Source organism: Etheostoma cragini, chromosome 12 (assembly GCF_013103735.1).
Source record: "Etheostoma cragini isolate CJK2018 chromosome 12, CSU_Ecrag_1.0, whole genome shotgun sequence".
Classification (NCBI taxonomy): Eukaryota; Metazoa; Chordata; class Actinopteri; order Perciformes; family Percidae; genus Etheostoma; species Etheostoma cragini.
This window is the reverse complement of record NC_048418.1, coordinates 12,300,261-12,327,965: the sequence shown is the minus strand read 5'-3', so window position 1 is coordinate 12,327,965 and position 27,705 is coordinate 12,300,261. Positions and strand designations below refer to the sequence as shown.

The following is a 27,705-nucleotide window of genomic DNA, read 5'->3' as shown; positions in this document are numbered from 1 at the left end:
GTATGTAGGTTAATCCTGCTGTGTATCTGTCAATAAATGCCTTCTAAACTGGGCTGCTCGGTAAAAGTATTACTAGCTAAGTAAAATGAGGGTATTCTGAGATCCACTACATTGTGTAAGAAGTTACAATAACCATGGTAGAGTCACACACTGTATGAGTGAGTGCGCTGCCACTGTGCGGCTGCCTGACCCATTAACTTCAGCTCCCTGGTTCTAGCCAAACCAGTCAGCCAATGTGGTCCAGGCACGGACACGTCAGGAGACTTCTAAGGAGTTTCACAGGCAGAAATATGGGGACTCGCTGAAGACATCATAACGTCCTTCATCATCAGCATCCCGCAGGAGTAACCGAAAGGTAAATATTTACCGATTGGATGATTTCAACGCGTTAGAATGCCGTTTGCCGCTGATAATGCATAATTCTGACGAATCAGCTAACGTTAGCTAGCCTGTAAGGTGGCTAACGTATTTCAGCTACGATAGGTTAATTTAACCCAAGAGACATTCATGCATCATGTCACATATTAACGTGAGCACTTTTCATTGTAAACGTCAAAATAAATAGCGTTAGCAGTGAGCCTGTTACCGTTTCCCCGTTTTATTTTTACGGTAACTAGCAACCTTGCTAACGTTAACCCTACGATAACATTAAAGCTAGCTAGGTAGCTAACCCCAGGCGAGCGTCTAGCTGAGCTCAGTCTCCATTCATTTATTTTTCTGTTGAACCTGTCTTCTGCCCTACTGTTTAGGGTTTAGATCTCAATTAATGAAAGCATTACAGTACAAGTAAACATCAAGTTAAATTCAGTTTTTGTTTCTGTTTGTTTATTTCCGTTCGTGTAGCTAACGTTAGAGTGCTTGTGTAACGTTACTGGTGGCATTTTAATCAAACAATATGGCAGCTTTACTCTTATAATCAGCATATTTAGCCCCAAAACGGTGCGACTTGCAGCTAATTAGCTAGCTTGTATTTTGTGTTTTGATTCACGTTCTGTATTTTGTAACTGTTACAGAAGTGTTGTTGGCTTGTAAGCAATGCTGCCAACCTCACCAAACAAACCATTTACATGTGGGTGGTATTTGAAAACAAAAACAACTTAAACCCCAGTAAGGTTCGACGTCAAGTAGGTTAACGTAAAACAAATGTTAGGCATTACTTTATGTGTAATGTGAGATAGTCCCACACTGAAACTGTCACCTAGCTAATCATTGACACTCAAAACAGTCTCACTGCCGTGTTTTAGGTAACCCTTCAAACCCATTTGGATTAGTTCTAACTAGCTATATCGTGACAGCTCATGATTAGCAGTTCATTTGAACTAATTTGCACTCTCAGATAACCTGTTTACTATCTCAAACTAATGCAGTCGAATATAACAACCTTATTATTTCATGACTGCGCTTCTTGTTGAAACAGTGTTAGCGTTGTCCCTGGCTTGATAAGAGGATTGCAGTTTACCATACATAAAAAAAAATATTGTTCAGACTTCTCTTTCCTACACTTACTGCAGCTGTGGAAGCTTAATTCAATAATGGATTTGTGGTACCTTTCCTTTAAAAGAAAACAGGAAATTATCCAAAAGGCAATTATTTTGACTGATATTGCGATATGATACACAATATTAGAGAGAATGATACTTTTTGTATCATTATTCTCCTTTTCATTGAAAAATGGTAAAATCTAAAACATAAATGATTTAAAGTGTGATTTTTACGAGGATCTGTACAAAACAAAGAATTTTTCTTTAGGCTATAGGATACAATTTGTAGGCCGGGACGTCACTGCAGCACCACAATACTTCATTCCGAATGGTTTGACACATTTTACCCACATTTTACCCTATCTGCGATATTGCGCCTGCCCTTCGATTTGGATAGTGCAGTACTCCATATCGCAATTTCTGAAAAATTGCAATTAATTGTGCAGCCCTATTTTACGTTGTGTTTTTCTTGCATTGCAGAATGTGTCAACATGCAAGCAAACAATGTCTGTCTGGGCTTGTAGTTGTCATGGTTTATGTTACACACACATAATAAGTAGGCTCATTTTGGTGCAGTTTGGTGTAACCTAATACTTGAGAGACTGTAACATGAACCTTGTGTTGTCTGGTTGGCCCGCACAGTCGCAGGACTGATTATTTTGTCACTCTGTCAAAGCAAACGTTGCACTGGATCATTTCAGACGAAGACCATAATTATGTTGTGATAGGAACTAAGATCATGACACTCAGATTCCCGGTCGTTTATTTCTTAATGGTATAAATACAGAAAAGGCATTGATTCTGGTTTAGTGTATTCAGTTACTGCTTGGTTATTTGTGACTCAGTACACAACATTTCATGTCTAAAAGGAAAGTATTAATAATTTTATGCATGACCCTGACAGATCCTATAAACTACCAGTTGTGCACCCAGTAGGCCCCTGTTTTTTGTGTGATAGGGTTTACAAAAGGCTTAGCAGATGGGACAGTGGAAATGAGGCATTTTTGGAGGAACCTTATGCATTATGTTTATTTTAGGCATTCACTTAGAAGTAAAACCAGCCAGGAGCATGCTGGTAAGTTCCTTGTGACAAAAACAGGTTTAACTTCATTGCTTGAACTACAGTCTTATTAGTTTACCCATTCCATTTGTATTGAATGGCAATATGATTAAAATGAGCTAATATTAGCAAACTGTATTGATATTTAATACAGACTAATCTCTGCGGAGATCATCCCTTTGGTATTTGAAGAACTTTTACTTTTTAACATTTGTGGTCACATGTTTGGGATGTCAGAACGTTCAAGGGTAATGAGCAACTAAAGATCAACATGTTGAAGTCCAATGTACTGAATGTCCCATTGGTTGACTCCTGCAGCCAATCGATTTATTAGTCATGCACAATAACAAGCACACACAGCAACGATCGTTTCATGCATGTGACTGACTGTGCAAGAACTTCAAGCTGTGGTGTACGGCTTGTTTTTTTCCTGAGCTTGTACTCTTATCAAAGAAGAACACTGCGTAGCCGTTCACATGAATTCGCTGCCCCTTATCAGCCATACACCGCCACCTTAAAGAGGCCATCCCATTGGCTGAATTCTTTGTGTCCTGTCAGCAAACTGGATGACACATCCAGAATAAGGACGAAAAAGTTTATGACAGTGTTGCACAATCGCGTCCGATAACAGTGTAGTGGTATTTACCCTTGGAAGGGTTATTCCAACAATATTAGGTTTGAGACATTTGAGATTGGATTCAGGATGGCAGGGGGGCTATGTCATTGTAATCTGAGGGAGGAAAACAGTGGTCCTAGAGGAGTATCCTGAGGTGGGTACATTAAGAGAGCTGGTGCTCTACTAACTGCGATGAAGAGACAGAGATCCTGGGGGGACAGGGAGCTCCTTGGATGCAACACAGACGACAACACAGACAACAGTGAACAGGATGAGTCCTCATCTCTGAGGCCGTCTTGGTCCTTGGTGAGTCAGTGCTGACAGGTCTCTTAGGTGGTCACAGCTTTTGGCCTGATGCTGCAGGGCCTCCTATACCGGCTGTTAGTCATCCTGTGTTGTTGGGTTTGGCAGATTTCTTGGATTTATTGCCGTATAATTGTGGCCAAGCCTAGTGGCTTGATACATAGCCACAGTGAATCAGATGCATAATGTCAGTTTCAAAACTGTTCTTTAGAAGAGGGCGGGACACTGACGAAGTGTATTTGAATTGGTCTAAAAGATTCTGGCTGGGTCATGAAGCCTGTTTCACCTGTCTAATCGTCAAGTCATTTTGTATCCAAAACACCAAGCCTGTCCCATTTTAATTTATAGTTTTGGGGCCGGCAGTGTTGCTACTTGTGGTGTGTACTTCTGAGTTTAAAGAGGGAAAAGACTATGGCTAGCAGCAGGTAAAGCATGTTTGTCACATGTGACGGTTTTGTAGATAACTGAACATGGTACATTTTTAGAAAGCGCCGGTGTAAGGGTGATTTTAGTTTTTAATGTTTAATATTCCCTATTGTATAATGAACTTTATATTTGTTTGGAGCCTTGTTATGATGGCTTTATGTATCTCTGCACTTGGTGTTGTTAACACTGTCAGTCCAAAGGACAGCAGCTTGCACTTCTTCCAATTGCAATGTCACTTTCTGTGGTATCACAATGAAATTGTATTACATAATGCTCCAAATGCACCATGCCTTATTTGCTTGATAGCAACAAGACTTTTTTTTTGGTTACCAGAGACACATAAAATCCAGAGCAACAACAACAAAAAAACCAACATCATGTGGACATTTTAACCCTGACAGTGGCACAGTGACATTATTTTCAGCTAAGGTGTGTTGCTTTTTTATCAGACCATGTTTGAGTTCCCTAGTTTACCCCCTGAAATAAAAGACTAACCCGTATTTCCCACCAGGCGTGTCTGTGCTGTGTTCCAGAGGCGGCTCGACCCGCGTGAGCAATCACTGCTATTTAAGTCAATACTTGGTTAATGCCTATTGGGTCAGTTTGTGTTTACCTGTACTCACTGCATTTATTTATACAGTTTGTGCAATTTATACAATTTGTGCAACTGCAACACAGAATTTCCCTTCGATGATCAATAAAGTATTTTTGATTCTGATTCATCACCATAAAACACGTTTTCTTCTGTGCAAAGTCTTTGAAGCACCTTTGTTTTGTAAGCACACACATTTTGTTTGAATTAAACTGAATATAATTTAATTTTAAGAAATTCTTTGATCAAAGACTTGATGAATAATGGATCCAGTTTGACTTTGTTTTTCAAGTAGTCTTAGTAAAGCAAACTTTGGAACAGTAGATTTGGATGTTTTTAACGTTTTTTCTTTGTGACAAGTTACTTTCCTACAGATTGTAGTTTTACATTATCTGTCAGAAGAGGGACATTGTAGTGAATGTCAACAAAGGGCCCAAACCCGGGGCTCCTCTTTAAGAAAATTGAGAGCTTCCAGTTGTTAACAAAAGGCCTCACATAAAATAATCTAAACCTCTCTACAACCATTTGAGCTGTCAACATATAGGGATGGTTGTTTATTTTCATGCTGGTTGGCTTCCTGTGTGTGATATTCTGAGTAGCCTGCATATATTCATACATTATTTATTCATTAACTTACTCCCTGGTAAAACATATTTTCCATCGTGCCACCCATGCGCAAATGCCCCTATTCTTTACCCTACAACACCCCCCCAAGCTAGACTCTACACAAAAGGTCAGTTTGGGATAGGACCAACAAAGTCAGAAGGGTAACATGTTTACAAACTCTACCAATCTAGACCCTGACCCGAACAAACCAAAATCATGTTTGCTAAGTTAATGTGCACTCTCTGTGTCACCGTGTACGAATGACTGCAAATAATCTTGTTCAGTAAAGAGGCCACAGGAAAGCTGCAAAGTTTGTGGGATTAGCCAAGGCCTGTGTGCAATCAGTAGAAAAAAAAATCTACAGTCTTAGAAACTGCTTCTCCCGAACAGCAAAGTGGTTTCAGAAATTGTACAGGGTTAATCCTAGTCCAAATAAAAATAGCCACAAAACTATGAACTTTAGTTTTATATTTGATATACTTAGCAGAAGGTTATGAATGTAAACAGGAAGCCGGCTGCCTTCAGTGCAGCAGGGCAGTGGGAACTCTGTGTGAGGTTGTAGCTTCTCATTGTTTTAGTCTAGCTGTCAGCCCCCCACCCCACCCCCCCACCCCACCCTCTGGTGTTCTTCTTGTGGGACAGATGCCAGTGACAGGGTAACCGTGGAACTCTGGTAGTCTATATACAGGTCACGAGATCAGACACCACAGGGCAGGCAGGCAGAGAGGGAGCTGGGAGATGAAAGCAAAGACAAAGGACACTTCTCGACTGTCTAGAACATCCTTAAAAGAAGAGACAACAGTGGATAGACTGAGAGAGTGCCAAATCAAGTGGAAAACTGTAGGATTACAGGCCAAAACAGTCTTCTGGACTCTAGCTGACTAATACGTCCTCATCCTGTCTTTCCCTTAACACAGCTAAAATATTGTTCTTCTCTTCCCTCCAGGCGGACACCATGAACTACGTGGGCCAGCTGGCAGGTCAAGTGCTGGTAACTGTCAAAGAACTGTACAAGGGCATTAATCAGGCCACGTTGTCGGGCTGCATTGATGTTGTGGTTGTCCGCCAGAGAGATGGCACCTACCAGTGCTCACCATTTCATGTGCGCTTTGGCAAGCTGGGTGTACTGCGCTCCAAAGAGAAAGTGGTAAGTGGTCAAACTGTTTTGCATTTCTCTCACTTACATTTTGAAGCTCCATTTCATTTGAGCTCCTATCCAAGTTTTTTTTCCAACATAAGGAAATATTTCTAAAAGCACAATTGAGTGTACATATTTATATTGAGTGGGTGCCAAAGAATGTGTTCATACAGCATAATCAGTCTACAGGACAACTTGTGGCTAGTATTACATTAGGTTTTGGCTAAACTAAGCCAGATTCCTTGTAGGTTTTTAATTGTTTGTTTTTCTACATTTTAGGTCACTGACTCTTAATTTGTACACTTTAATGGTCCACCACACAAGTTCTGTCACTTATATGCTTGATTAAAAAGTTTTCAGGAGAGTGTTTGTATTTGGTTGACGTCTGCCTGAATGTATGGTCACATTAACATTCCTTGTAACAAAATCGGGGGATAACCCCACAAACTCAGGGCTAACCCTGCTCCAGAGCAAGGCCAGCAAGCCCTAGGCTAAACTTGTGGTCAGCCCACTTGGAATGTGCCAGGATTGTGCCATTGTGCATACTTTCTTAGACTGGGGCTAACAGCTCACTTAGCATGAAGTGTGAAAGGGTTATGTCTAAATGACAAAGATGCATGCCTTGGTTCATTTGTGTGTCTCACTGAGTATACGTGTTTCCTCATTTACCAGTCCAGTTATCTATTGTCATGTCTAGAGGCTTCTGCCAGAATGAATAGCTTCAATCGGAGCATCTTTAAATCTTTCAGCAAAATGTTTGTTTCTATTTTCAAAACATAGATAGGATGTTTTGGGCTTCTCTCCCTCCATCATAGTAGTTTTTACTATATTCATGCCTGGAGAAAAGATCCTAATAATCATGGTTCAGGAACAAATGGTCAAACTTGAGGTACTCACTTGAGAAAATAACATTTTTATAGCAGCTTTTATGTTTGCCTAGTAGGGAGCGCAAGTTAAGCCTGTTGGTAGTTTTGATGTTATAATAAGTAAATGTAGAGCTAAATATGAATTTATTAAATAGCAACACATCACTATCAATGGGGAACTTGTTGATGGCTTCTATTCTTACAGTACAGTAATGGTGCGCTCAGACAGGAAGAAAGCATGTTTACTTGCTTGAGGATCAGGGTGGGTGATGATTTGTTGGGGATTGACACTGTCTCACCACTTAGCCAGAATGCTGATGGGTTTGGAGGTAGGACTGGATGAGCGGTTCCTATAGCAACAGCTCTACAACTTTAAATGTCTGGGGGGGAGGGAAATGTTGAGAAGAAGGTCTTAACAACCAGTGTAACAACCAGTGTAACAACCAGTGTAACTGCATATGTCCATGAGTTCACTTATCAGATCCTCGAGGGCAGTTGCTCTGTCTGTCTGTCTGTCTGTCTGTCTGTCTGTCTGTCTGTCAAAGTGGGAATGGAACTTTAGTTGTTTGCCAGCCAAATCCTAATTAAAACTAATTTAAATTTTGGCTGTGGTTTATTTGTGTGTGCCCATACACTAGTCACTATGGTTGGGAACTAGAAATGTTTTTAAAGTAGTTTGATTCTTAAAAACATTTGGGACTATAAGTAAAAAGTCAGCTATGCATGAATAGTTTTCCTTTCCTTTCTTCTGGCCAGAAATAGATAGAATCTTCAAAAGTCCCATTTGCTAGTGCTCTCAGAGAGAAACTAACCCTAATTCTTGTAACGTAGTAGCCTGGAAATCCAGACCCAAATCCGAAAGATTAAGGGTCTGGCATTGAGTAATGGAAGTTGGCCATTTTAAGGGGCGGCACCAAGTGCGCATTAGAAAATCTCACTGCTTGCAATTGGATAACACTACAACCAATCACAACAACACACGGGGTGACGTATCCAGAGCCCCATATGCTTAGCTACCAGCGGAGCTAACTGCTAGATTAAACTGTCATCATCTGGTTAGCTCGCCTCTGGCCATGTCTCTATATCAGATACACTGAAGGGATTGGTACAGCTTGGCTACAAGAGTATAGTTAATGAGCAGCATTACTCAATGCCAGAGTGACTTGCTGAGCAAATTCAAATTGTGCTTTTGCGAGAACTCTGGATTTACAGGATAGTAATGTAGCATGGACATAGCAAATCCACATCTCAGCTAAGTGAAAGTCACCTTTCATCAACTGTGAAAGGCTGAATAGGATTAATGTATTCCGGCTCATTATTAATCAGACTTTCAAATTCCCAGCCATAACTCACCATCTTGAGGATGCTGAGAAACATCAGCAAAGGCAAAGATACAACATGATGAATCACAGGAGTGAAATAACAGATGATGTTGGTGGGTGTTGATTGAGAATTAATATTGATTTTGTTTTTGGTTGTTTGACTAGGCTGAGCCTAGCCTTGTGAGTCAGATTTTGTCTTCTCTCTGGTCTCTGCCAGACATGATCTGGTTTTTCTTTTTGTGGTATCGAGTTTCTGAATGGCCTCAGGGACACTGGGGTTTGCCAAGGAAACCAAAATGGCCCCGTTCTTTTGGCAGGGTCCACAGAATGAAAGCCCAGAGGACCCTTCTATGTGGCCTGACATGTAATGTTGGAAGTACAGTACAAACACGCAATTTTTCGTTTTTTAAAATAATTAATTAAAAAAGCATAATCCGCTCCGATATAGATAAAATATGTTGTCTTTATGATTTTATTTTCTTAATCATAATAAAAAGTATCATTACATATCTTTTTATCTTCTGCCCAATTCTTACAGATTGATATCGAAGTGAATGGAGAGCCGGTAGAGTTGCACATGAAGCTTGGTGACAATGGAGAGGCCTTTTTTGTCCAGGAAACTGAGCAGCTGAATGTGAGTATCCAATAAATGAAGCCCACCATTTAAAAATAAATAAATTGAATAACAATACTTTTGCAGGTTAATAACACAAACTTAAATTTAGATTTGTCAGTACTGCGTAAAGCATAGCCGCCAAAGTTAAGTTAAAGATACTGTACAACAGTGCTTCCAGTGTTTTGTGTTTCAGCCTAGCAGCCAATGTTATCATCCCTTTGAGATATATAGCCTAACGAATTTACAGGGGGGGTAATATAAAAGGTAAGCACATTTTATTTTACTATATCTCTTTTACAACTATGGGCTAACAGTTAACATAGAAATGAGCAGACATACATTTAAATGCCCTCAATAAATACAGTATTACATAGCTATGCTGCCTCCTGCTGGTAGGGGCAGTAAATTACAACTTGACCCACTTAACTAGGTGCCTTCAATCAGAGCTCTGTGATCTGTGTAATGTCAGTACATTGGTTAACATAGAAACGATAATAACCTAATATACCATCATTACGGTGATTAAAATACATACTCATTTATATTTGCACTGAATAATGCATTCAATAAACAGAAACATAACTATTGCAGCCCACATAAACAGATGCGCATTAGCTCACACATAAAATAGCACCATTGTGAATTAGCCTTCTGTTGCTAACGTACATTCATAAATCCTACATAACATTATCCCATTACCCACCCACAGGACATCAGACTAAACTTATTGATGCACACACACAGTAGTGTCTACAAGAAACCAGAGACCAGCTGTGTCCAAGCCGAGGCGCAGGTCATGACCTTACCGCATGCTGATAGTTGCACCTGCTTTCTGAACTCTTAGCGTGAACAACTAAGCAGTAACAACACTGTTCTACTGGACTTCGGCCTTTGGCTTGTAGGAACTGAGTCATTAATGCTGCTTTTGTTTACATCTTAAGCCTTAAGTTCCTGCATTCTCATGATTCTCATTGATCTGTCAGCAGATTATCCCTGCCCACCTGGCCACCTCTCCAATCCCCACCGAGAGTCACCTGTTCTGGCTCTCTGAGGTTGAACACAGGGCACCAAAAAGTCTGGAGGATGACCCCACTGACCCAGAGGACCCACCTGAGCTTCCTTCTCCGAACACCATGTCCACAAAAAAGAAGAAGAGACGGAAAAAGAAGCACAAAGGAGACCCCCGAAGAGAGGAGCTGACCCCGCCCATGTCAGTGATGACGGGAAATGCTATTGTGGCTAATGCACCTCTTGCTACAACTGCTGCTATGTCCAACACTGGGCAAAATGAAGAGATCTTTGAGATGGACTTGAGCTCTGAGGAGGAAGCTGCAGCACATGTCTCAAAGTAGGTTTAGGGTCAATACTCACTGTTGTAGCAGAAATCTCCCTGGAGATCAATTCATTATTATGATACTGTTTTGTATTTAGGTCACCTTCAGTAACCACAATGCGAGACATTGACCCCAAATTACCTGCAGCCAGACACAACCTGGATGGTTATCCACTTTCTGACGGGGAGTGGCAGTCAAATGACAGGTATGTATTAGACAATTTATGTCAAGTGAAATCATAAACAAATCTAGAGACATATATGTTAACTGGACAGGACTCTCACACCGGCTCAAAATGGACTGCCGAGTCTGATTGCCGGTTACACTACTGGCCACCATATGGTGACATCATCTTGCGTTTTTCAAAAAATTAAATTGATGTCACTTTTTTTGCCACAGGCTCCCCCCTGCTGCCTGTACACACTACCTCCATATAAAATTATAGAAAAGAGCTACGTTTTTGCTGGACCGTCTGAGGGCCACTGCAGGGTTTGTGAATGCCGCCTTAGGCACTGTCCTCATTTAGGATCCTAGTTGCTTGAGGGTAGAAGCCTCTCAGTGCTGCTCTGGTGTATCCGGCCCCTTCTTCCCAACTTCAAGGGGGAGAAAGGGCTGTTAACTGGCCCCTTCTTCCCAATTTCAATGGTGAGAAAATGCTGTTAACTGGGTGATTTGGATTTGATTTGGATCCTTCTTGGACCGCCTAGTGTAAATATCCTTAAGCAACGTCGTGCCAGAGACACGTAAATGAATAATAATAATAATAATAACTTGGACTTATTTGCGACTTTCAAGGTACCCAAGGTCGCTCAACAAAGGGGAGTGGGGAGGGGGGGGGGGGCATCAGGGGTCGAAAGATTTAGTGAAAAGAAATGTTTTAAGGGGGTTTTTGAACATGGGAGGGGGGTGTCCAGTAGGTCCTTGTCAGAGGACCGCAGGGACCGTGACTGAGGGGTGGAGGAGATTTGTGAGGTACTTTGGTGAGAGTCCATGGAGAGATTTGTAGGTGAGCAGGAGGATCTTGTAGGTGATGCGTGACTTGACTGGCAACCAGTGGTGCTGTTGGAGGATGGGAGTGATATGCTGCCTGGGCTTTGTGTGGGTTAGAACCCTGTCAGCAGAGTTCTGGACATACAGGAGTCTGCTAAGGGCCTTGGTGGGCAGCCCAGCAAGGACACCATTGCAGTAATCCAGACGGGAGGTGATGAAGGTGTGGATGAGTGTCTCAGTTACTGAATATCTGAGTAAAGGGGGGAGTAGTGAGATGTTTCTGAGGTGGTAGAAAGTGGACTTGGTAATGTTGTTGATGTGGGACCGGAAGGAGAGACTGGAGTCCAGTATGACGCCCAGGTTGCACACTACAGGAGATGGGTAAATGGAGCAGCCATCCAAACAAACAAAATTTACTATTGTTTGCCCATGTTTATCTTTCCCTTCAGTCATGGTTTGTCTCAGGCCTTTTCCCCAAAGAGTGACTCCGAACTGATGATCAGGCCCTCCGAGAGTATGCTCAGAGCGGAGTCCCACATGCAGTGGACCTGGGGGGAGTTTCCAGAAACAACCAGGGTAAGTACCTCTTCACTAACATTCAGAGGTAGTACATCGTTTTCAGTATACTTTCTTTTTAGTGACTTTTTCCCCTGCTGATATTCAAACTCCAGGTCACCAAAAAAGAGAAACCAGAACTACTAAAAACAGTGACCATCACCCCATCAGAGAACACCCACTTCCACGTCATCCTCAGCTCTGAGGCCATGGAGAACGAGACTGAGATTGAAAGGGGAGGTGGTGGTGCCTCCTCCTCTGTGTGTACAATCGTCAAGCCCGAGCCACGTACCCCGATCACTGTAACACCTGTGATACCTCTCGCATCTGTTGACACCATGACCTCTATGAGTCCTGTAACCCTCACAGAGCCCCTGGATGTCCTGCCACCCAGTGTGGCAACCTCCACCCCTTACAACAGCCAGCAGAGCGATTCACCCTCTAAGAAGAAAGGTACATTTGGTGGTAATCCATTACCCCTTTTTCAGCCATCTCCTGGTTAGTTATGACTGCACGTTAACCGATGAACAATTGTGTTGTTTAATGTAGGTGTCCCAAAAAGGAGCCAGCATCAGGGTCCCGAGGATATCTACCTGGATGACCTGAATGTACTTGAACCTGATGTTGCTGCACGATATTTTCCTAAGAGGTTAGATTATGAAAGAGAAGAATGTCATTGCCTGAACTGTTTTAATAAAAAAAAAATAGATGGCTGAATGTGGTCTATTTTAAAACTAAACAAAGCAAAAGATAATCCAACTCTAGACCAGCATCATGACGTGTTTTACTCCTTTTTGTTGCTCCAGTGAGTCTGAGGCAGCGACAAAGCATTGGATGGACTCAGAGATGCACTCTGGTTCACAGTCTCCACAGTCAGTGGGCAGCGCGGCAGCCGACAGCGGGACAGAGTGTCTTTCTGACTCGGCTAGTGACCTCCCCGACGTCACTCTTTCTCTGTGTGGAGGCCTCACTGAAAATGCTGAAATATCCAAAGGTACACCAGAGTGGCACTCATAAAACATTTAGCCGAAAGTGCACTTGTGTGTCGTACTTTAATGCAGGATAGAAAGTTAACCTCAGCCATTAGTGACATGCTAAATTTGTTGTGTAACTACAAAGTTTCCCGACTGTTGGTGAAGGCTCTGTTCCATACAAAACATTTGCTTGGTATGTGTAACGGTAACAGTGCTGGTGCCCACTGTCCCTTTTTAAGCCTACAAGTCTACATTGTTTGGGTTGAATCCAGACAGTACTTTCTCTTTTGTGTCTCTTACACTCTTCTGGAAGAGTTTTTCAGAAGCCAACAGGTGATGGAAAAAAAGGTTTTCTAACCTTTCTGTGTGGCCTTAAGTAAGATAATATGACTCACCACCAGTGACCTTCTCATCTGCTGTCTTTAATTAATGTTCCTCTTCCTTCTGTGTTCGCAGAAAGGTTCATAGAGCATATCATCACCTATCTGGAATTTGCTGAAAATCCTGCAATAATAGATAACCCCAACCTGGTAGTAAAGATAGGAAATAGGTAAGTAAGCATTTTTATTTCACACATGAAATGTACCAGAGGTACATTTTTAAGTGTGAGGTCAGTATTGTCGCTTACCTAATCCCTGTGTTCTCAGATATTATAATTGGACACTAGCTGCACCCTTGATTCTAAGTCTACAAGCATTTCAGAAGAACTTACCAAAGGTAACTGTGACGTGACTTGGTTTTCCGTTCTGTCAGTTTTTCCCGCACATAGATTAATTTGTGGCAGTGCGCTACACAGTCAACACCGGCTGCCACACATTACGTTTTGTTAGTAAAAGTTTCTTTAAACACTATTTAAAACTTGCAGCATATTCACTCAGCTGCATTTCATTTCCCTGCTCTCCCATCTCTCTGTCAACACACGTTTCTCACACAGACACACACACACACACACACACAGCCCCTCTCTTCACACACAGCATCTGTCTCCATGAAAACAAGAGAAGACTGCTGGCAAAATTCATAAGTTCACCAAACGTTGGTGTCTTGTGAATGGAGAGAAAGAGATAGATTCAATGACACAGTTTTTGATATTGGATTGTTATGAAAATAAGTTATTATTATACAAATTCCCCCCCCCCCCCCTGCGTGCTACAAATTTCTTTCTAATTTGTGGGAAACACTGTTTGAGTTGAGTACATATGGATCATTGTAAATCTGCTACAAGCTCATCGTTAAACTGTCTTTGTTTGTATCCTAGGCTACAGAGGAGGCCTGGGTGAAGGAGAAAATGCCAAAGAAGTCAGGTCGCTGGTGGTTCTGGCGAAAAAGGGCAGATAGTACAATCAAGCAGGTGTGCACGTGTTATCACAAGTACTAGAAACAAATGTTGCACTGCAAACTAAACTCCTACAAGTTTCCTTTATTTAGTAAGAATCATGTTCATATTTACTGTCTTTTGTTTTATATGTACTTTCAATCTTGGGATATTTTCATTTTCATTCTTCCAGTCTGAGACTAAGCTTGAAACCAAGGAGGAGTCTCATCTGGAGGAGGAAGGGCCCTCCATGTCTCAGGAGAAATTACAGTATGTGGTTCCAAAGGTTTATTGATACTCTGCCAAGTCAAGTGAGTTCAGTGACATGTTGAACTCTGCCATGACATTGTAAAAAAATGACAAACAGCTTTATATATAGTGTTGTTTTATGACAACTCAGCGTGATAACATCATTTTGGGATAGTGAGAAGTCAAACAATGGCGTTTTGTCTGGGTTACAAGGCAGATCATGAAGGGCTCAGTTTGTTATGTAACAATTAATTATTTTAATCAGCTTTAAATCTTAACAGTTGTAGAGTAGACTAGAAGTTGCACAAATTAATCATATGTTTTATTTGCAGTAGTCATAGACTGGTTGTTTCACTATTTTCATATGACTATTTGTTTTCAAGCAATTTATCTATCTACAGTGAAATGATAATTTCTTTTGTGTCCCTTTAGGCCTAAAGCAGGAGACTCATCCAGTGATGAAGAGGCCAAGGAGGTGAGCGCTGCATCCTGTCAGGAGAGACTGCAGTCAATAGATAGTCAGCACCACCCCAGCCCGCACACTTACAGGAAGTCACTACGCCTTTCTTCTGATCAGATAGTAAGTACATTCTTACACACATATTTTTCTTCCTCAAAATCATCCAGCCAACTTCTTAAAAGGTATAGCATTCTACCGCCCAATTAAATTTTACTTTACTTTTATTTGAAAGTTTCATTTTCAAATAACAATGTGGCTGGTTTTCAGAACAGATGATTGATAACATTACAAACTGGAGTTTAGAGCACTCAATGAGAGTTGTACTCTAAAAGGGTATATTTTGTAGTTAGGAGCCCCCTCTGCTGGCTAGCCATAAACTGCATAGTATTTGCTCCACTTCCAGTCTGTAGGGGGCTCTGAAGACCTGTATATGTTCATTTTAACGTGGCAAAATAAATCCTACTTCAGAGCAATGTTTTTACTGTTGGAACACTTGTTGGTAAATAAAATTGTCTATGCCTCTCTTCATTGACTTCCTTGTGTTACCAGGCCAGTCTAAAACTGAAGGAGGGACCTAATGATGTGACGTTTAGCATCACTACCCAGTACCAGGGCACATGCCGCTGCGAGGGCACCATCTACCTGTGGAACTGGGACGACAAAGTCATCATCTCTGACATTGATGGCACCATCACCAAGTACGTGCACCCGAGTCAGTCACAGTTTCCTAACCCCTCTAAGCAGAGTAACGGTGCTCAACTTCTCTGAGGTGGTGTTCTACTTTTATGTCACTACAGGTATATAGATTGTGGACAGTACTGAACAGCACAGTAAATTACTTTATTGTTGCTGTGTTTTGTCCAGGGTTCATCGGTTCTCCACCATTACATACCATTTTGCTTCCTTTAGGTTGCATATAATAGCAGCTGCTTCTACATGCTCATGTGTTTTTAATGAATACCAACTAATTATTGAGTATGTACTGTACATGAGGAGTAATCAACCTGTTACTCATACTCTTTTAGAAACCTTTTGGCATGTTTTTGTCATGTGTAGTGTCAAATTGTGCACATCTTGGATTAGGATCTGTAAGTATCCATATTGCAAGAAAGGATGTGATTCGTGCATTAGCATAGAAGCATCATGTGTAGAAGTGCAATGCTATTTTTAGTCCGTCATGTCTATAAATGGCCTGTTATTTTGACGACTAGTGTGATCACCAGAGACTGAGGCCGGCAGGTGAGTGAATGGGGACTAAGTTGTTGGAATTCATTGGAAGAAAGGAACGAAAGGAAGAGGATAAATGGTTTTACAGAACATATTTCCCTTCTTAAACATCTTGTGCAGTTTTCTTTCCAAGCTCATTGCTACAGACACATTCAAATCATTCTTAAATTGCAAATAAGTACATAATCCAGTTTTAAACGTATTAATTAGCTCAAAGCTAGCTCCGTCTCTTTTGACATAAATCTGATGTGTGCCGGACGCCCACTCTGAGGTTCATTTGTGGTCAACATCAAACAGGTCCAGATTGACTGGACCTGAAGCTTATTATCTCTGTAACCCTCAAGGTCAACCTGTGACACGTGGCTTTCTTTGAGTAGAGCACTGTGAAGAGCACAGGAACTATAATGAGCCCATTTACATTTCAGTCTGTAAGCACACAGCTATAAGCCGCGGTTACCTGCCCTATGGGCCCATAATGCTCATTAGTGGATAATAGTTCGTAATGTTCTTTTTATGACGAAATGGTAGTTATATTGCTTTATGTGACCTTTTGAGCGGTCTGTACTACCAATCTGCTTTTTTCACACATTTCTTCTCCAACTTTCTCACTCTACATCTGCTACGTATTTTAGGGCCCTTTTTTTCAGGGATGTATCCAACAAATTGGGATATCTATGTCTTTATGTCGCTAAAGTCTGCATGTATTTCTTTTCTTGTTTTAGGTCAGATGTGTTTGGACAGATCCTGCCACAGTTGGGGAAGGACTGGACCCACCAGGGCATTGCCAAGCTCTACCACTCAGTAGCTGAGTAAGTGCACAATAACACTGATTAATTACCGGGGATGGTTGAATGGTTGGTCAGTGGTTAGCGCTGTCTTGGGTTGATTCCCAATCGTCCCTCTGTGGAGTTGATTTTTTTTTTCTCCCAGTGTTTGCGTGGGTTGCTTTTAAGGTTGATGACTCAGCAAGCTCAACTATAATCAAGACAGAATTATTGTAGAAACTAAAACCCCCATGAAACTATATGTAAGTGTTTGACAACTTTTAATGTTTAAAAAGCGGGTATAGGTAATGGATAGATGGATGGTATGACTTTTGCACATTATGAAAGCATCTGAAAGTGCTATTCTTAGTAATTGCTAATGATGGTCATGATATTAAACTATATTGGAACAACCGTTAATGAGCACCGCTCTCCCCCCGATGGCAGGAACGGCTACAAGTTCTTGTACTGTTCAGCGCGGGCTATTGGCATGGCTGACATGACAAGAGGTTACCTGCAGTGGGTCAATGATGGAGGCACCATTCTACCCCGGGGACCTCTAATGCTGTCTCCCAGCAGCCTCTTCTCTGCCTTCCACAGGTACAAGAACATAAAATATAAATGGCATCCAGTTTCAGTGTCATGAAGCCAAATACGTCTTATTCCCAAAGTCCTCACATCCAATAAATCCTCCTTATCACAAATCTTCATTCTGATTTCAAACCATCCCATATGTGTCTTCCTTCAATGTATAATCTCTTTTAGTATGCAAACTTAATTTCACATTCAATATCATTCAAAAGTTCCTCCGACTGCAAATCCCTCCATATCCCCATTCATTATAATAAGCCTTCATATGCCGAGGTTGTTGAGGCTACAGAAAACTCAAACTCATAAATTTCTAACTCGACATGTGTTAGCTGTGTTGGTAGCCTTGCAATTTACTCACATAAATATACTTACATTCAGAATCTGCTTGTCTCTCTTGCTGTCTCTTTGACTTTTTAGTTTTAATCGTTATTTCTGTTCAGTTGGGAATTGTGTCTTTGCAGACCGGGAAAGGTGCCAAAGTGATTGACCTGTTTTTTAATTGGCTAATTAAACTTTGAGAATGACAACTTGCTGATTTCTGCATAGCGTAGATGCTATTTAAGCAACCAAGTGCAGTCAAAAAATATGTTTGTGTTCATCACACAATGTAGCTGGTGATTGATGCAAAAACTATTGGCCTCAGCGAGCAGTATGTGGTTCAGGATGTGAGAATAATTTGTGAAAGCATGTGTTAGTTAAACAACTAAACACTTCTCATATTGTTGGAGTACAGCTGTTACAATTAATGTGGCCACCTCCTTACGTCCTACTCCTTAAATACTGTATGCACACAACACACACACAAAATGCAGGCCGTGTTGCCTTGTTGTTGTATACCATATAGGCCCATTATCATTTCATGACCTGGCCACAGGCAGTGTTCTCTCCTCAGTTGTCCCCATGCTCTGTCAAAGGTCAACACTCTCAGCTTTCTGTTTGGTTACTAGTTTAAGTTTGAGTTGAACTTTCAGAGAAGCTGCTCTGCCATATTTCCATGTTAATAATGCCAGCATTTCAATAGGATTATTCTGTGACCTTTACCTTGCACATCATGTCACCATAGCAACCTACAGCATGTGGATTTTTGTGTAGTGCATTAATTATATGGGCCTTTTCCTATCGGGAAAGCTACACTAAACTAATGATTTAAAGATTTTTAGATGCTTTGCACAATATTGCACATATACATGTACATATACATATATGTATGTACAGGGGGGAGCAAACTTGAGAGAAACTGGTTATGTATTAGGTAAAGTAAACTTTAATTCAGTCTTGACTCATGGTAAGCACATGCATGTGTGTCGCTCTAATCAAACTGTCTGTTTGCTTCAGGGAGGTCATTGAGAAGAAACCAGAGATCTTCAAGATTGAATGCCTTACAGATATCAAGAACCTGTTCCAGCATAACAAGCAGCCATTCCACGCCGCCTTTGGGAATAGAGCTAATGTGAGTTAATGAAGGTTTGAAGATGTCAGCCTCCCAGACATTAACACGCTCATTTTTACATGTCAGAAAGCTGTGCTTTCCTGAAGTCGATGCAGACATGATGTATTGCAAGATCAACATGACACATTGGCGATCAATTACCAGACACAAACATATGATATCAGTACTGGGCTGACCCTGAGCTGAGGTCACTAGCTGAGTATGTCCAATGCGACATTGTCTTTTGAAAGGAGCTCAAGCTGGGCACAGCGTCCCATGTTCAGCTGCATAAACACCAACACCCAGATGAAGCACTGGGTCGGCCATCAAACCTCCGTCTGTCTCTAATGCTCTCCAAGGAAAACAAAACAAAACATAACGCACTCCCACACACCCAGTCTTGCTCTCGCCTATCTAAACATTCAGTCTACAAACATTGCCATTAGTTGGAACACAAACAGGAAATCGGTGGTTAATGTGATTAACATGGTTAGTTTGGTCGGCTTGTACCCAGTGTGTATTATGTATGAGAACCGCTCTCTAAAATAGACATGATCAAGTGTGTTCTCAGATGGTTTTAAAAAGGCCAGTCTCTTATTTTTCAATCATTTAGAAATTTGTTTTTTTTCGCAGACTTTTAGAAGGGGAACAAATGGCTATAGTTGAAAATACTGGCCGGTTTTAGGCTTAAAACATCTGGAAACTTAATCTTCAATGTGGCAGTGTCCACAGGGCGAGTCCTTTTTTTCCAGTGGCAACTACTGTTTTATATACATTTTGGGTTACAGATTGAGCATTTTCACTATTTTGTTTCCATACAGGATGTGTTTGCCTATAAGGAGGTGGGAGTTCCAGTGTGTAGGATCTTCACAGTCAACCCCAAGGGAGAGCTGATCCAGGAGCAGACCAAGGGCAACAAGTCCACGTAAGTACATTTACTGACTGGTTCTGTCTGTAACACTGTAGAGATCTTTGATAGTAAGGAAAATAATAGTATGAATTTTGTACTTCATAATATCTGACAACTCACCCACCAAAGGGGATACATTAAGACCTAGAAATATTAGCTTAAAGCTGCACTGATCAATATGTTTACGTTAACAATAGATCAGATTACATCATGAAAGGTAAAAGTGGTCAGTCGTGAGGAACCCACAGACATTTATCATGCTCCTCTGCAGCTCCACTGCTGTCACTGCCCTTGTTTCCAGCAGCACAGGAAGTATTCAACAGTTAAAGAGCCAGATATTAACCTCAGGAGTTTGGGGAGAACAAAACAGAGTTAAAAGGGGAGTGACTATTGAACTTAGATGTATTTGTCAGCTTTCCAGGACCACAATTTCAAATAATGTTATTTGCTCTGTTTTTTTATTGTGTTGCTTATTGTCTGGTGCATGTTTAAATCTGTTAGATAACACGTGTTCTAGCAACGCTGTGATGTAATATGTCAGTGTTGCACAGCTTGTTTTGCTTCCCTCAATTGGCCAAAAGAAGTTTTACGTCCTGTTTTTATGCATTTTAATTATTTAATGATCCAGTCGTCACTGCATCTAGTTTTTGTTTGATTCCTGACAAGTTAAAATATAATTGTTCCAGATTTTAGTGCTTAGCTCTCTTTATTATTTTTATATATATACATATATAGTCTCTGTCTCTCTAACCTAGTCCTTCTCTCCACAGTTACAGCAGGCTTAGTGAGCTGGTGGAGCATGTGTTCCCTCTGTTGAGTAAAGAGCAGAACGAGGCCTTTGTCTTGCCGGAGTTCAGCTCTTTCTGTTACTGGAGGCAGCCCATTCCAGACATCCACCCTGATGAACTGCTCTAATCCAGCACATATGGATGTCCAGGTGCTCATATACATGCATTGGACTGTGCACTTAAATGCATCTCCAGGAAACACATGGACTGAAACCCAAACTTTTCTATATAGCACTCATATGCACACACAGTAACAGGGTTATGACTATAAAACACAAAAGAAGATGGGAAACCGTAATAACGCATTCAAGGTTTTAGTTGAAGTTACGCAGTTATCTCCAGAATTTCTCATGCCCGTGAAGACATTTTACCCCAGTGAGCACTCAAGTCCCCATCAAAGTACAGGGATAAATATCGGAGAAGGGAATGAAGCCCCACACAAGGCACTTTCCCTTAGCACCCGAGTCTGTGCTGTGCAGAAGGGAAAGACATTGTTTTTCTTGAATCAAGTTTTTCCACATTTCTCGAACACCCTGAAGAAGCGAAGTGTTCAAAGCAAAAGCAAAAATAAGACACACAGGGTAGGCATCACTGGGCCCTAGTCCTGTGCCGGTAATATTTTGCTGTTGCTGCTATGTTTACCTAGACACAGGTATCCAGTCTTTATTCGGTTCTAAAACATGAAGTAAAATAGTTCTAGTGACTGGAAAATAACTGCTGCACCACCTATGAACTGTAAACTGCAGTTAGTTAGTGCAGATGTTCAGGTTTGTTCCTGACTCTCTCGACTCTGGACTCACTGTTTTGGTCTAAGTTCGGTTCTTCTGCTGGAGCAGATTTCCGATTGCCACTTCTTCCTTGGAGCGCTTACAACGTTCGTACTGAATGAGTCATGTTTTGTGGTGTTAATATTCATGGTCATAGTCGGGATATTCTTTTGCCATCAATTAAGTGAAGATACTCATTTAGATGCGACCTAAATACAATATGAAGCAGGTTCATGGTATATTAATCACTGTTATTTTAACATGATTATTGTGTTATACAAGCTTTGGCGAATCAAGTGTGTTTTGTTCACAATGCAGTCATTATTTAAGATAATTGGTATGTTTAAGTTATTAATTTCTATCGTGATTGCCTTTTGCTTGTAAAAAAAGTAATTTATCACCAATGAAATGTGGATATACTTCAAATTGGTATGTTGTATGGTTGGTTCTACTGTAGGTTAACATGCTCCTAACCGCACCTGCTAGGATTTTTAGCCTTCTATCACATTTTTACAACGATTTGTATTCCTTGTTTTACAGTGAAATGTTCAACATGTATGGTGTAAACACATCCCTCCGCCTCAACCTCATAAACCACAGCTTTAGTATTAAGATATTTGTGTAAATGGCTTAAAATTAAGGATCTTTTGTTTGCGTGGTAGTTTGACTACCACATAGTAGGATGACTATGGGTAGGTGCGTGCGTGCGTGCGCACCTTATCACTGAGTGCTGCTGTTGGGGTGACAAGATTCATTCACACTTTTCTTATGTTCCCTCCGTGGCTTTGCCGAGACTTATCCTACGCACTTTGTCTAAGCTGCACCCAGAGATGCAACTCGGAACACATGCACTTCACTGAAGGTCTCCATATACAGCAGACCAGAGTATGCAATTAAAGCAGGATGGAAGAGTTCTAGTGTTACCTCTTCGTTGTGTGAGTGACCTTCTGACACCACTGACGAATCAGCTATTCTAAAATATGTCATTATATAATTTAAAGAGGACATTAAGGCTGCAAGGCGTGCGTGCGTGCGTGCGTGCGTGCGTGCGTGCGTGCGTGCGTGTGTGTGTGAGTGAAATGACTGATCCTGTGCCTCTGGTTACCAGTGGAAGAGCCATTTGGGTTATGTTTGGAAATAAAGAGGAAATACTTGAGGAAGCTATTTGAAAGCGCTTCACTGGCATTATGTGTGTTGTGTTGTAGGAAAAGACTGGTGGGCAGATGTGTGCCACACCACTGACTTGGATCATACCTCCAGCACAAGTGTAACAGTAACTTAATAGTTTGTGCTATTGAGGATTCAAGATCAGAAGAGAGTTGGGCAGAGACTTAAAGCCGAAAACCATTCAATGGAACAAAAAGCACAATTTACGATCATGGCTAGATTGTCACTATTATTGTGATTTCTTTCGCTGAAGTGGTTCCGCATTCACTCTGTAGCGCAGATGTTTTTGTGATAATTAAGATGTGTTTTGCTTTGATTCATTTGCTTGTTTGGTAAAGTCAGATAGATGTATATCTTATGATTAACAAAATGAATTCCATTCTTTCTATGAAAGTAAAGCATCTTGTGTGTGAAGAATCACACTTCATTCTCTATAATCAGTGTGTGTGTGTGTGTGTGTGTGTGTGTGTGTGTGTATATATATATAAATTAATTAGTGTTGGAAAATGATCCAGTATATATGCTGATCATCACACTCTTCTGTCTTTGATGCTTTTTTTCTTTTGTTATTTCGTGTAAAGTGTCTGATCTTTTTTGAGATTGTTTCATTCTGTTTGGAGGTAACGCTCGCTACCTGATTGTGTCTGACCGACAGGAATACCTAGTGTATACTGTGTTTGATTTGTATGGAAATGTGCTTAAAAGTATGTTTAAAGAACAAAATACATGGTATGAAGAAAAAAGATGGCTAATTAAGCTAACAAAGTGTGGCTTGTGGCCATATTTGTATTAAATAAAGTTTCTAAGTGAATTCATGTATGTGTGCTGCATTTTTATTGTCTCCAGAGTTAAAGTCCAACAGTAGCTACAGCCTAGAAAAATAACTAGTTTTTAGATATCAATACAAGAACGAGATTATGCAGTTTAAATACCTAGGGTAATACCAAATTTCTGTTTGTGTTTTTTAATAACCAAATAACAGTTCATTGAATAACTTTGAATAGCAAACTGTATTTTTCTCTTCTTTTTAAGGTTAATGAAGACTGAATGGAAGGCTAAATACACTCCTGCTGGTTCTTACAGTTTTCTGTTGAAATATTTTTAGTCTCAGGAGTGAGGTAAAGGGGAGGTTCATTTTTCATCCACACTTAATTTATGTCATGACCCAGATGGGTTTTTTCCTTCTAACCTTTCCCAGTGCTGTTCTGAACCCAAACAACTTGTTGTATTGGTAAACCTCATGCTTTTTCCACATCAGTCTCTTCACATGTGTTTAATAATCATCATTGTCTCCTCTTACAGAACACATTACAGAGTAAAATGAAGTCAGCTTATACTTTGATTTATCATGGTTCATTACATTACCAACAGTATACATATTCTGCAGATATGTTGACCATATTGTCTATTGAGTTTCTGAGAGGGTTTTGTTAAAATAATAATTACTTGATTTTTTTTTATGTTAATTTATAAACACTTATTTACACAAGACGTCGACAATAGGTACAAGAAGACAACTCGATAATCAAATATATTAGAAAGAAATCCTGCTTATTGTTTTATTTAGCAAATAGCTTACCACTTGCAATGTTAGGACTTCTTAACTGAATTTTTAAGTGAGGATCTTCACACAGGGCCACTGCTTTGTAAAGAAGCTGCAAATTAGTGCATCACAGCAAATTAGTGAAAACTGGTTTCTTCAACATTTTCTTCCAGTCCAGCTATCTGGGAATGAACCAGTTCTTGCTGTTACTGGCCAGCTGAGCTCCAGCTATCTTTTGGCCTGTGGTGCGTACAGGAAGATGGCGCTGTAGGTGGAGAGGATCTCCCTGGCCCCGGTTGTGGCCAGCTGGCCTGCGGTCCTCACCAGTCCCACGCGGTCTCCTTTCCTCAGGGGCACGATCAGACTGAAGGACACCGAACCTCCGCAGCCGCAGTTACCAGCAGCTGAGCCCCCGTGTTGGCCAGCCACAGGTCCCACTGAGCTCTGGAGCCTCTGGATGCTGCGGTTAGACACGGACAGGACGGCCTCCACATAGTCACCATGCTTTGCAGTCAGCAGTCCGGAAATCAGGTATCGTCCGTCCAGAGGTACAGTGAAGATCCCTGTGGAGATGGGAATAAAATAGTGTAGGTAAGATCAATGAATAGAGTCGGATGTATAGTATTGTTAGCAATGAATACAGTTTAATGTATATGAATGTGCAACTCGTTCTCACTCCGAACTTTTAAAATTCAGAGGTTTGGACAGTGGCTGTCAGCGTGTAGAATGTGTTGGAATGTGATCAATGAATCAAATGTTATTTACTAAAGTGATCCATAAATGTGTGATGTTTACTAATGTTTGTTGCGCTGACTGAGGGTGCTGTTCTTCTAACTGAATTAGGTTGAAAATTTGTTCACACTTTTTTAAAATCTTTCTAGAAACAATACTCAGGTTCCCATTTGAACATTGAAACGGCCTTTGCTGTGTGCAATCGTTCCTCTTCTTCACACTGGCCATTAAGAGACCACATGCTAATGCTCGACAGACAAAATCCAGTCCTCATTCTGTACAAAAATGTATTCAAAAGTTTATCTGAAGCTCTTATGATTTGTCAAGCAGATGTCTTCCAAAGTTATTGTTTGTTACTGTCCTTCCACTGCTTCTCAAAAGAAAAACACTTTCCAGGGACATCAACTTTGAAAGATATGCACTTGTTTTTTATTAACTAAAACTGCTGATGCCTTATATTATTCAATTTTCATGATACGGTAAGAAAAGATCCCCATGGAGAAATGTCCTACTGGTGAGAACAGAAAAAAATGAACGAAGGTGGCAAAAAACAAATCTCCTGGTCCATTATAACACCTATAAAGAAAGACTTTGCATTTATAATTTGGAACTGAGGAATGCAAGGCGGTCCTTCTTCTCTGATATTATTGCTAGAAACAATAATGTGCTTTGTTTGCTACTGTCGATAGGTTAACAAACTCTCCAGTACCATTAGCATCTAAACTTTTATCTACCAAGGCCTGCAATCACTTTGCCGCCTTCTTCAAAAACAAAATTCAGAAGATTAGACAAACAGTCAATGCCTCCATATCAAGTACAGGATATGTGTTGTCACAGTGTTTAGGCTAGACTAATTTCAATAAGACAATTTCATACGATCAACCATAAAAACATTTATGACATTATACAACATCTGAAAACCGCCTGTTGCCTTGATATTCTACCAATGGGGGTTTTCAAAAATGTTTTAAATTGTTTGGCTTCTGATCTTCTACAGATTGTGAACACGTTCACTTCTTTCAGGTATCTTTCCACAGGCCCTAAAAACTGCAGAAATCAAGCCACTCTTAAAAAATAACAGTCTACACACATCACTAAAAAGCAACCATAGGCCAATATCAAACCTTCCGTTTTTAAGTAAAATCATTGAAAAAGCATTTTTTTAACAAATCAACCATTTCTTGTCACTAAACAACAGTTTTGATACCTTTCAGTTGGGTTTCTGACCACATCACAGCACTGAGACAGCTCTTGTTAAAGTCTTTAATGACATCCACTTTAACACAGATAGTGGCAAAACTACAGTCTTAGTATTACTTGATCTCAGTGCTGCATTTGACACGGTTGACCACAACATATTATTAGACCGATTGGAAAACTGGGTTGGCCTTTCTGGCTTAGTACTAAACTGGTTTGAATCCTATTTAAAGAATAGGGACTACTTTGAGTCAATAGTTAATTATGCATCTGAGCATACAAATATGATGTGCAGAGTTCCCCAAGGCTTCATTCTGGGGCCTCTTCTGTTTAACATCTATATGCTTCCACTGGCTCAGATTTTGGAAAACAACAAAATAAGTTGCCATGGGCACCCGGATGGCTCGGTGGGTGGAGCGGGTGCCCATGTGTAGAGGTTTGCTCCTCGACGCAGCCGGCCCGGGTTTGAATCCGGCTTGCGGCCCTTTGCTGCATGTCACTCCCCCTCTCTCTCCCCTTTCACAACTTCGACTGTCCTGTCCATTAAAGGCCTAAAAATGCCCAAAAAATAATCTTAAAAAAAAATAAATAAGTTGCCATAGTTATGCGGACAACACACATATTTACATAACCTTATTGCCAGGGGACTATAGTCAAATACAAAAAACTGACTGAGTGCATCAAACAAATTAACGGCTGGATGTGCCAGAACTTTCTGAAATTAAATGAAGGAAAAACTGAGGTGGTTGTTTTTGGGCAAAAAAAGGAACGATTAAAAGTCTGTGCTCAGCTTCAAACAACAATGTTAAAAACAACAGACAAAGACAGAAATCTTGGTGTAGTAGACAATTACAAAATCAGCCTATTATCACCTTAAGAATATATCAAAGGTTAACTTATGTGTCAACAGGATTTGGAAAAACTCCATGCTTTTATCTTCAATAGACTTGACTACTGCAACGTTGTCTTTACAGGTCTCCCTAAAAAATCAGAACGGTGCTGCTCGGGTCCTCACTAAGACCAAGAGACTGGATCACATCACTCCAGTTCTAAAGTCTTTACACTGGCTTCCTGTCCCTCAAAGAATTGATTTCAAAGAAGTTTTGCTAGTTTATAAATCACTTAACGGTTTAGGGCCAAAATACATTTCTGATTTCCTACTACACTATGACCCCCCCAGACCTCTCAAGTCATCTGGGACAGGTCTGCTTTCTGTCCCCAGAGTCAGAACTAAACAGGGGGAAGCAGCGTTCAGTGTCTATGCTCCTCATATCTGGAACAAACTCCCAGAAAACTGCAGATCTGCTGCTACTCTGTTCTTTTGAAGACCTTTTTTTAATGTTACCTTTCTTTAAATGGCTGTTTCATTTCTAATACTGCACTGTAACTTTTAATCTTGTGTTGTATCTTTTTTTTTGTTTTAACAGTTTTTTTATGGTTTTATGTAAAGCACTTTGAATTGCCCTGTTGCTGAAATGTGCTCTACAAATAACACTGCCTTGCCTTGCGGTAAAGTATCCTCTGTAGTAAATAAAACCATTACTCGAAAGAACTGATCCATATTTAGTGTGCGGTACTCAGTGATGGGAATAACGGCTTTATAAATAACGGCTTCCTATTTTAATAACACTGTTACCGTTACTGCCAAAAAATGTGGCGCGTTACTATAATTGAAGCTGGTTTTTTT

At 40.6% G+C, this 27,705-nt stretch overlaps 2 protein-coding genes across 7 annotated transcripts in view; one reads left to right on the top strand and one right to left on the bottom strand.

The window, feature by feature from the left end:
- The first annotated feature begins 142 nt into the window (after positions 1-142).
- Positions 143-21,180, top strand: lpin2 (lipin 2). Of its 5 annotated transcripts, none has more exons than XM_034887058.1 (20): positions 143-355; positions 6,031-6,231; positions 8,949-9,044; positions 10,010-10,374; positions 10,458-10,565; positions 11,800-11,926; positions 12,022-12,358; positions 12,455-12,554; positions 12,712-12,899; positions 13,336-13,429; positions 13,527-13,596; positions 14,138-14,230; positions 14,388-14,464; positions 14,876-15,023; positions 15,453-15,601; positions 16,853-16,939; positions 17,342-17,494; positions 18,821-18,935; positions 19,736-19,839; positions 20,595-21,180. In XM_034887058.1, the coding sequence occupies exons 2-20, from the start codon at positions 6,040-6,042 to the stop codon at positions 20,737-20,739; spliced, it is 2,748 nt and encodes a 915-aa protein (XP_034742949.1). In that variant the 5' UTR covers positions 143-355; positions 6,031-6,039; the 3' UTR covers positions 20,740-21,180. The 5 variants fall into 5 exon arrangements, with proteins under 5 accessions (XP_034742949.1, XP_034742950.1, XP_034742947.1 ...); XM_034887056.1 differs by lacking the exon at positions 143-355 and adding an exon at positions 3,124-3,463 and having other exon boundaries at positions 10,013-10,374; XM_034887055.1 differs by lacking the exon at positions 143-355 and adding an exon at positions 3,124-3,463.
- A 2,623-nt stretch (positions 21,181-23,803) lies between these two features.
- emilin2a (elastin microfibril interfacer 2a) overlaps positions 23,804-27,705 on the bottom strand; it is a 19,386-nt gene continuing 15,484 nt past the window's right edge. For both annotated transcript variants that reach the window (XM_034887053.1, XM_034887054.1), the window contains one exon: positions 23,804-24,652. In XM_034887053.1, coding sequence (XP_034742944.1) covers positions 24,318-24,652 — 335 coding nt within the window. In that variant the 3' untranslated portion in view covers positions 23,804-24,317. The remainder of the gene's footprint in view (positions 24,653-27,705) is intronic.

Bases quoted from the DNA above. Each gene is read 5' to 3' on its own strand.
- lpin2 (XM_034887055.1), top strand. From the start codon at position 3,350: ATGAAGAGACAGAGATCCTGGGGGGACAGGGAGCTCCTTGGATGCAAC. The intron at 10,566-11,799 runs GTATGTATTAGA...CTTTCCCTTCAG, and splicing joins GAGTGGCAGTCAAATGACAG to TCATGGTTTGTCTCAGGCCT. The intron at 18,936-19,735 runs GTGAGTTAATGA...GTTTCCATACAG, and splicing joins CCTTTGGGAATAGAGCTAAT to GATGTGTTTGCCTATAAGGA.